General features: G+C 40.1%; 1 protein-coding gene across 1 annotated transcript; it reads right to left on the bottom strand.

Annotated features, from left to right (window-relative positions):
* Window positions 1–274: 274 nt before the first annotated feature.
* On the bottom strand, window positions 275–5,543 carry LOC116362019 (gastrula zinc finger protein XlCGF17.1-like). Its single transcript, XM_031816336.1, has 3 exons — window positions 5,385–5,543; window positions 5,072–5,249; window positions 275–1,724 (listed from the first exon to the last, which is right to left on the bottom strand). The coding sequence occupies exons 1-3, from the start codon at window positions 5,385–5,387 to the stop codon at window positions 790–792; spliced, it is 1,116 nt and encodes a 371-aa protein (XP_031672196.1). The 5' UTR covers window positions 5,388–5,543; the 3' UTR covers window positions 275–789.
* Between the last annotated feature and the right edge of the window lie 5,432 nt (window positions 5,544–10,975).

The raw sequence follows: 10,975 nt of genomic DNA, 5'->3' as shown, positions 1-10,975 counted from the left end.
GATAGCTCTGAATCCACATTAGAGGTTGAAAAGCCATAGCACAAACATTCTTAAACAAAAGGTTATGGTCAATAATATCAAAGGCTGCACTGAAATCTAACAATAGAGCTCCCACAATCTTCTTGTTATCAATTTCTCTCAACCAATCATCAGTCATTTGTGTCACATGTTGAGTGCCCTTCTCTATAAGCATGCTGAAAGTATGTTGTTCATTTGTTTACAGAAATATAGCATTGTATTTGGTAAAATACAATTTTTTCCAACAGTTTGCTAAGAGCTTGCAGCAATCTTATAGGTCTGCTGTTAGAACCAGTAAAGGCCGCTTTACCACTCTTGGGTAGTGGATTAATTTGGCTTCCCTCCAGGCAAGAGAACAAAGACCTTCCTCTAGGCTCATATTAAAAATATGTCAGATAGCTGACTCTATAGCCACTCCTACTGTCCTCAGTAGCTTTCCACCTAAGTTGTCAATGCCAGGAGGTTTGTCATTATTGATCGATAACCATTTTTCCACCTCTCCCACACTAACTTTACAAAAAACAATTTCATCTGGTAAAAACAGGTCAACACATTATAGGCAACAATATAAGACAACGGGAGCACTGTGTATGTTCTCTGATGAATTGTAAGAAAAATGAGATGTGAAATATCAATATACACGCTAAGAGAAGTAATTTCTCTCTCCTGTGTGGATTCTCTAATGACGTTTAAGTGATTATGAGTAATATGTTTTCCCAAAGTCTAAGCTTTTGTATGCCTTCTCCTCTGTGTCATGCTCTTTCAGGCTTCCTAAATGGGCAAAAGCTTTGCACTCCGGGAGGAGTGGTAATGCATCTCCCATCTGTGTATTTTCTCATGTTGGTTCAGGCTGTTTTTATGGTAAAAACTCCTTCCACACTGGGAGCAGTGGTAAGGCTTCTCCCCTGTATGTAATAGCTCATGGGCTTTCAGGATTCCTGAACGGCTGAAACACTTCCCACACTGGGAGCAGTGGTATGGCTTCTCCCCTGTGTGTACTAGCCCGTGTCGTTTCAGGCTCCCTAACCGCTTAAAACACTTTCCACACTGGGAGCAGTGGTAAGGCTTCTCCCCTGTGTGTACTAGCCCGTGTCGTTTCAGGCTCAATAACCGCTTAAAACACTTTCCACACTGGGAGCAGTGGTAAGGCTTCTCCCCTGTGTGTATTCTTTCATGGTCTTTCAGATTCCCTGAATGGTTGAAACACTTGCCACACTGGGAGCAGTGGTAAGGCTTCTCCCCTGTATGTATTCTTTCATGGCCTTTCAGATTCCGTAACTGCTTAAAACACTTGCCACAGTGGGAGCAATGGTAAGGCTTCTCCCCTGTATGTACTAGCTCATGGGCTTTCAGGATTTGTGACCGGCTGAAACACTTTCCACACTGGGAGCAGTGGTAAGGCTTCTCCCCTGTGTGTATTCTTTCGTGGACTCTCAGATTCCCTAACCGCTTAAAACACTTGCCACAGTGGGAGCAGTGGTAAGGCTTCTCCCCTGTGTGTATTCTTTCGTGGCCTTTCAGATTCCCTAACCGCTTAAAACACTTGCCACAGTGGGAGCAGTGGTAAGGCGTCTCCCCTGTGTGTATTCTCTCATGTTGTTTCAGGGCCCCTAACCTGTTACAACCCTTTCCACAGTCAGAGCACTGGTGTCTTCTTGATGGTTTGGACATCCCTGGCTTTGGTTCTTCTGAGTCTGGTCTTTCTCCTGCCAAAGACAGTGTTTAAAAGAAAAAATTGAGACCGAAAGAAACCTCCACATGATAAAATAATAATAGTAAAATAATTTTGCACGCCCAATTTTTCAGTTTTTGATTTGTTAAAAAAGTTTGAAATATCCAATAAATGTCGTTCCACTTCATGATTGTGTCCCACTTGTTGTTGATTCTTCACAAAAAAATACAGTTTTATATCTTTATGTTTGAAGCCTGAAATGTGGCAAAAGGTCGCAAAGTTCAAGGGGGCCGAATACTTTCGCAAGGCACTGTATCAATACTCTTACACAAATGCTTGATTTGCTATGGTTCAAAAGCATATTTTGAAAATCTGAGATGACAGTGTTGTTAACAAAAGTCTAAGCTTGAGAGCAAATATATTTATTTCATTTCATTTGCGATTTTCATGAATAGTTAACGTTGCGTTATGCTAATGAGCTTGAGGCTATAACTGGATACAGGGTTTTTTTATAGCCAAACGTGAACAAAACGGAGCGATTTGTCCTAAACAAATAATATTTTTTGAAAAACTGAACATTTGCTATCTAACTGAGAGTCTCCTCATTGAAAACATTGAAGTTCTTCAAAGGTAAATTATTTTATTTGAATGCTTTTCTTGTTTTTGTGAAAATGTTGCAGGCTGAATTCTAGGCTTAATGCTATGCTAGCTATCAATACTCTTACACAAATGCTTGTTTAGCTATGGTTGAAAAGCATATTTTGAAAATCTGAGATGACAGTGTTGTTAACAAAAGTCTAAGCTTGAGAGCAAATATATTTATTTCATTTCATTTGCGATTTTCATGAATAGTTAACGTTGCATTATGCTAATGAGCTTGAGGCTATAAATAGAATCCCGGATCCGGGATTGCTCGACGCAAGAAGTTAAGGAGAAGTTTATCTAAAGTTCCATGCATAACACTTGTATTTTCATCAACATTTATAATGAGTATTTCTGTAAATTGATGTGGCTCTCTGCAAAATCACTCCATGTTTTATAACTACTGAACATAACACGCCAATGTAAAATGAGATTTTTGGATATTAATATGCACTTTATCGAACAAAACATACATGTATTGTGTAACATGAAGTCCTGTGAGTGTCATCTGATGAAGATCAAAGGTTAGTGATGCATTTTATCTCTATTTGTGCTTTTTGTGACTCCTCTTTGGCTGGAAAAATGGCTGGGTTTTTCTGTGAGTTGATGGTGACCTACCATAATCGTTTGTGGAGCTTTCGCTGTAAAGCATTTTTTAAATCAGACACAGTGGCTGGATTAACGAGACTTGTATCTTTAAAATGGTGCCTAATACTTGAATGTTTGAGGAATTTGATTTATGAGATATCTGGCACCCTGCAATTTTATTGGCTATTGGCGGCAGAACCCTGTTCCCAGACAGGTTAAGACTCCATAATGTGTCATCATTAGATGCTACAGTCCTCCTTTAAGACTCCATAATGTTTCATCATTAGATGCTACAAGCCTCCTTTAAGACTCCATAATGTTTCATCATTAGATGCTACTGTCCTCCTTTAAGACTCCATAATGTTCATCATTAGATGCTACAGTCCTCCTTTAAGACTCCATGTTTAGAATGTGTCTGGAAGCGCTACTCTATTCTACTCTCATCCTTTCAGTTTTAATAATATTTAATAATAATGTTATAACAGGTAATAACTAACTTTAATAACTAGGGTCAATACCTGCCTGGCGCTCCAACAAAATAGTTCGTTACCCCTCTCTAACAATACGCTACAGAATTAGCATAGTAGGCCATGTAATTTAAGGTAATCTGAAATATTTAGGACTAACTTATTCCTTGCCACCCATTCTGAAACTCACTGCAGCTCTTTGTGTTGCTGTCATTTCAGTTGAAAAAAAAGCTGCATTGAAGTCTAGCAAAACTGCCCCAACAATATTTTAATCATCATCAATTTCTCTCAACCAATCAGTCATTTGTAAGTGCTATGCTTATTGAATGTCCTTCCCTATAAGCTGAAAGTATCAATTTGTTTACTGTAAAATAGCATTGTATCTACAACTAACTTTTTTTTTTTTTTTTTAAATATAAGGGTTGTTAACAGGCTGATTGGTCGGCTATTTAAGCCAGTAAAGGGAGCTTTACTATTCTTGGGTAGTGGAATGACTTTAGCTTCCCTCCAGGCCTGAGGGCACACACTTTCTAGTAGGCTTAAATTAAAGACAAGGCAAATAGGAATGGCAATATTGGCCGCTATTATCCTCAATTTTCCATCCACGTTGTCAGACACCGGTGACATGTCATTGTTGATTTGTTTTCCAAAAATGTCATTGAAGACGCTCCAAAGATTTTTACTATCATCCTTCATGTAATTTATTTTTGTTTCATTGTGTAGTTTCTTCTTTTTATTCAGTTTAGTCACATGATTTCTCAATTTGCAATACGTTTGCCAATCAGTTATTCAGCCAGACCTATTTGCCATCTCTTTTGCCTCCCTCTTCATCATACCATTTTGTAATTCCTCATCAATCCACGTGGATTTAACAGTTTTTACAGTCATTTTCTTAATGGGAGCATGCTTATTAGTAACTGGGATAAGCAGTTTGAAATGTGTCAAGGGCAGTGTCTGGTTGCTCATCATTACACACCACGGACCAACAAATATTATTTACATCAACAACATAGGAATCACTACAAAAAATGTATGACCTCTTATACACAATATTAGTCCCAGCCTTAGTAACGGTGTTTTTTCTAGACATGGCTACTATATTGTGATCACAACTACTGATGGATCTGGATGCTGCTTTAAAACCCATTTCTGCAGCATTAGTAAAGATATGATCAAAACATGTTGATGATTTCATTCCTCTACTGTTTGTAACTACCCTGGTAGGTTGATTGATAACCTGAACCAGGTTGCCAGCACTGGTTACAGTTTGAAGCTTTCTCTTGAGTGGGCAGCATGATCACAGCTTTCCTCCAGTATTAGTTAATTAATTAACAGTGTCTTGAGTTTAGTTCGCCTGTTCTACAGTCTAGTAAAGATAGGGGCGTTGATTGGGACAGCCAATGTAATATCCATAATGTTTTAAGGAAAAGTTTTTGTAAAACAAGCACCTTACATTGGATCGTTGAAACTTTCTCTCCAAAGCTAACTTTCATCAAGGTTTTATATGGCCAATTGGTTTCTCTCTATTCATTGGCAGAATCCTTTTTCAGTGTTATGATATTCATAACATCCATATCCACCACTCTATCTTCCTGTCAACTAACAGAACTCTGCTGGTTGTCCTGGTAACAGATACCAGTGGTCAGATCTATTGTATTTGTTCAAACTAAACTACAGCACTTACTTTGAGGAGTCAAATCTGATCCTTTCTTCTCTTCTCCTCCTCTCACAGTTCCACTCAGCCCTGTTGTTTTCCTGCAGTCCACCAGCAGCACAGACAACCTCTTCATACCCAGCAGTAAGGTGCTACCAGGAGAGGCACGACACATGGACTCCGGGAGGGTGGAAGGGCTAGCATTGTCCTGGTAACCATAAAGAGGAGACACAGACACACATCATTATGGATGCTGATGTCACTGTTGTCATGAAGTGCTCTACAGAAACCCAGCCCAGGCCCCGATAGAGCAAGCTGTATGCTAGATCAGACCAAGCTGTACCATCTGGTGTTCTGATCTGGAGAGACTCTTCTCAGCCTCGTCAGCATCAGGATGCTGTTGAGGCTCCCCAGAGGATCCAGGATAGTCATGTCTCTCTCCTGTGGGGAAGAGAACATGAAACCGATTGTAAACTTATGATCTTCTATTGCAATCACAGAGTCTTACAAGAGGCATTAATATGTCTAAATAGGGCCTAAAATGGCCACTTTCATCATGATTTCCGAAAATATTGTTTGTGATGCAAATGTAAAAGGCTCGTTCCACAAATTGGTTGGCTTTTGCGTCCCATTGATCTTTTAAGTAGAAAATATGCACCAATATTGAATTTTAAAAGACTGTTATATTAGACGAGGTGCACTTTAATGTCGACCACATGGAGAATTCAATACATCTAATTTAAAAGTCATAGTTTGTGGGGCATAGTTTGTGCCCCTGTTTAAGACAGTACTCACTGGTGTTAATCTGATATTCTGTCTCTTCCTCTTTCACTCCCAAAACGTCTTTCTCCTTCACCTTTATTGAGATAGCATCCTCTTCCTCTCTAAAAGGTTCTTTCTCTTCTTTCACTATAACAGCCTCCTCTTCTTTCACTATAACAGCCTCCTCTTCTTTCACTGTAACAGCCTCCTCTTCTTTCACTGTAACAGCCTCCTCTTCTTTCACTGTAACAGCCTCCTCTTCTTTCACTGTAACAGCCTCCTCTTCTTTCACTGTAACAGCCTCCTCTTCTTTCACTGTAACACCCTCATCTTCCACGACAATGTTCAGTCCCAGAGCTTCTTTTTCCGTCCAGCAGACCACCTCTTCATTAGCAAGGGAGGAGTAGTTTAGTGAACTCATGGTCAGGGATGTTAGCTAGTTAGTTAGCATTAGCGACTAGCCTAGTGCTAACCTCAGTATCAATCTTTAACACGTTTTCAAATTTAACAAGAACATTAGGTTAAAGGTCATCGGATGATAAGTCAACAGAAATGCGTTTAAAACACTGAGATTAGGTAATGTTCACAAACACGGTGTAAAGCGTCAATCTATCGGTTTTATGTTGGCTAGCAAGCTACTGAGGTGGTTGAAAGAGTAGCCGTGTTGTTCCTGAAGAAGCGTCCCGTCCAGTCCATTATACGTCACGCAAGAAGCATCACCTGAAAGACGCCCATCGCCATCTGCTGACTGGAGTGGGTAACGCAGTTTGGAAACAATAGTTACTACACTTTTGTATTGGAAAGAACGTCATAATAATTTAACAATAAACTGATACATTTTCTCTTGCGTCTTACAAATAATACGTTCCTGTACACAGACTTAGAAGCTTAATATGAATATGTAGATGATGAATAAATACATCTATGAATAGGTAGTGTGTTAATATACATTTGCTCTGTTCATTTTCACATTCATTTTTATTAGATGTGACCATACTATTCCCTTAAAGCTATGCTCTATAAGATACACATCGTCCTGTACAGAACAAATGCATCACATGCAAATAGCACTTGATTATCTGTAGTGCTTTACACTGGGTAGACAAAACATTAAGAACACCTGCTCCTTCCATGACCGTAGACTGACTAGGTGAATCCAGGCTAAAGCTATGAACCCTTATTGATGTCACTAGATAAATCCACCTCAGTCAGTGTAGATGAAGTGGGGAGACAGGTTAATAAGGAATTTTAATCAGTGAGACATGAGACATGGACTGTGCATGTGTGCCATTCAGAGGGTAAATGGGGAAGACAAAATATTTAAGTTACTTTGAACGGGGTATGGTAGTAGGTGCCAGGCGCCCCGGTTTGTGTCAAGAACTGCAACGCTGCTGGGTTTTTCAGCTCAACAGTTTCCCATGTGTTCCAAGAATGGTCCACCATCCAAGCAGTGGCGGTCAGTGCCATTTAAGATGAGGCAGGACCATTTGTTTTTTCATGAGCATGGCCTTATTTCTATTACAGCATATTGGATGACTGTCATTCATATTCCATTCACCTTGTTCAATGTAACAGTGGTAGGTTTAGGCTACAACATGATACTAACATTTCCCCTATACCCATCATGAGGTAGCAACCTAGCTTATGAATGAACGTTTAGAATGTAGGTTCACACAGGTCGAGAGAACATTTTGAGGTCACTGACAGTGACACATTCAATATCGACTTGCACACTCTCGCCTGCATCTAGCTGAAATAGAGATTCTATTGGACAAATTCACGTATGTTTATCCTGGTTGTGTTCCGTTTAAGAAACATTTGTCAACAGAATCGGCTGAATGAATACGCCCCTGATCATGCATAAACACAGTTCACTTTCATTACAGACACGTTGTATTCCTTCTTGCATCTATTTGCTCTCCTCTTATCACCTTCTCCCTTTGTTTCTGGACTTCAATTGCACAACACAACACAACACATTCCCTCAGAAGAGACTAATTGAGTCTCTTCTGAAGGAAAAGGCGGAGGTTCCTAGTCCATATTAGGACGCTTTTTCTCTCCAAATGTTTGGCATGATCAGTGTACATATATAAAGAAAATATTGCACGACCAAAAGCACAAATCTATTTTTGTACAAATGAGACAAGAGTACGAACATATGTGTGTTCTCTCAAGAACTTTAAGTAGCCTATATTTGATGTGATATATTCCTTTCGAGACAGGATTGTGTCACGGATCTGGGGAAGTGGACCAAAGCATTTCTGCAGCATTGAAGGTCCCCATCATTCTTAAAAGGAAGAAGTTGAAACCACCAAGACTCTTCCTACTGCTGGCTGGCCGGCCAAACTGAACAATCGGGGGAGAAGAGCCTTGGTCAGGGAGGTGACCAAGAACCCAATGGTCACTCTGACAGAGCTCCTCTGTGGAAATGGGAGAACCTTCCAGAAGGACAACTATCTCTGCATCACTCCACCAAGCAGGACTTTATGGTAGAATTGCCAGATGAAAGCCACTCCTCAGTAAAAGGCACATGAAAGCCAGCTTGGAGTTTACCCAAAGGCACCCAAAGGACTCTCAGACCATAAGTAACAAAATGATCTGGTCTGATGAAACCAAGATTTAACTCTTTGGCCTGAATGCCAAGGGTCACGTCTGGAGGAAACCTGGCACCATTCCTACGGTGAAGCATGGTGGGGATATTTTTCAGTGGCATGGACTGGACTGGGAGACTCATCAGGATCAAGGGAAAGATAAACGGAGCAAAATACAGAGAGACCATTTTGAAAACTTGCTCCAGAGCACTCAGGACCTCAGACTGGGGCAAAGGTTAACCTTCCAATAGGACAACGACCCTAAGTACACAGCCAAGACAACGCAGAAGTGGCTTTGGGAGATGTCTCTGAATGTCCTTGAGTGGCCCAACCAGAGCCCGATCTAACATCTCTGGAGAGACCTGAAAATAGCTTTGTAGCGACGCTCCCCATCCAACCTGACAGAGCTATAGAGGATCTGCAGAGAAGAATGGGAGAAACATGAGGCTCCTGCTGCCCTCAAGGGCACATTGACAGATTTTTCCCCTAGTCGTCTCTGGGATTCAAACCAGGGATCTTTCAGTTACTGGCCCAACACCATTAAACGCTTGGCTACCTGCAGCAGGATTCCCATGTTGACAGGAGAGCCCACCTTTATTTCTCCCTCATTATGAACATTCATATTGGTCAACAGTCCTACTGTGTGTATTGAACATTCATATTGGTCAACAGTCAACCTATAGTGTGTATTGAACATTGATATTGGACTGTAGCAGCTAGCTAACTGGCTACTGATCAACCTATTGTGTGTATTGAACATTCATATTGGACTGTAGCAGCTAGCTAACTGGCTACTGATCAACCTATTGTGTGTATTGAACATTGATATTGGACTGTAGCAGCTAGCTAACTGGCTACTGATCAACCTATTGTGTGTATTGAACATTCATATTGGACTGTAGCAGCTAGCTAACTGGCTACTGATCAACCTATTGTGTGTATTGAACATTGATATTGGACTGTAGCAGCTAGCTAACTGGCTACTGATCAACCTATTGTGTGTATTGAACATTCATATTGGACTGTAGCAGCTAGCTAACTGGCTACTGATCAACCTATTGTGTGTATTGAACATTCATATTGGACAGCCTTACCTATAGAGTAGCACCACCACCCATCAGCCCATTCTCTTCTTGATGTCAAAGCTGCAGTGTATTGTTGCTATAGGAGTTTATGATTAATAATCCTATTTCAAGACACACTAAGATGTCACCATACTATTCATTTAAAGCCCCTCTGTCAGATATAAACCATCAGAGTGGGAAACCAACTGACATGGAAACAATGGAGCAAATTTATCACTATCAGAGGGGTCTATTATGACATCAGATAGAACTACTCAGACATTCCAAATCAGGTTTCATCCATATAATGAAGGTGGATATTGATCCAACAATTTCCAAAGTAATGACCGGGCTGATGGAAACAGGATTTGTATGACAAATAAATAATATCTCTCTCATCCATAATAATCTCATCATGTAGGTAGCCTACCAACACTGTATATGTGAGCTGTTGGCTACAGTGCACGGGACAAGAGCACGTTTGTTATATAACTCAACGGTTTTTCAAAACCATCAGTAGAGTTGAAAATGCAATGGAAACCCATTCAACTTCCATTTTTCATTCAGTACATGGGAATTCAACAGCAAAACATTTTTTTCCGTGCACTACTTCATCACGCAAACTTCTATCCGCAATAAATCTGTTTGATGCAAACGTTTCCGGTGGGAAAATGCGTATATAGTTTTATGCAGATTTGAGAATATTCACATGAAAATCTGTCGCAAATTGCATGGAATTTAGCTACTAAGGTGGATATTGATCCAACACCTGCTGCTTATTCAAACCGTCCCACTGGGCACAGACATCAGTTCAACATCTAGTTTCTATTTACATTTTTTGATTAGTTGACGAAAGTGAATTCAACATGAAATCAACACAAAATGTCGACCTGCCATTGGATTTAGGTTGCCAGTAGGGTGAAACACAAAATGTCCACCTGTCATTGGATTTAGGTTGCCAGTTGGGTGAAACACAAAATGTCACCAGTAACTGGTTACCAGTTGTGTGAAAATAATAAAAAATACCTTATGTAGATGGATTTTTACAATCCAATCCGTTTTCCACATTGATCAAACATCACATGGATTAGTTTTGATCAAATCAAATGTTATTGGTCACATACATATGGTTAGCAGATGTTATTGGTCACATCCATATGGTTAGCAGATGTATTGGTCACATACATATGGGTTAGCAAATGTTATTTGTCACATTACACATGGTTAGCAGATGTTATTGGTGACATGCAGATGTTATTGGTAATACCATGGTTAGGCAAGATGTTACTGGTCACATACACATGGTTAGCAGATGGTATTGGTCACATACACATGGTTAGCAGATGTTATTGGTCACATACACATGGTTAGCAGATGTTATTGGTGACATGCAGATGTTATTGGTCACATACACATGGTTAGCAGATGTTATTGGTCACATAACATGGTTAGCAGATGTTATTGGTCACATACACATGGTTAGCAGCTGTTATTGGTCACATACACATGGTTAGCAG

The sequence above is a fragment of the Oncorhynchus kisutch genome, unplaced genomic scaffold (genome assembly GCF_002021735.2).
Source record: "Oncorhynchus kisutch isolate 150728-3 unplaced genomic scaffold, Okis_V2 scaffold782, whole genome shotgun sequence".
Taxonomy (NCBI): Eukaryota; Metazoa; Chordata; class Actinopteri; order Salmoniformes; family Salmonidae; genus Oncorhynchus; species Oncorhynchus kisutch.
The sequence above is the reverse complement of the archived record's forward strand: the minus strand, read 5'-3'. Positions and strand labels throughout refer to the sequence as shown.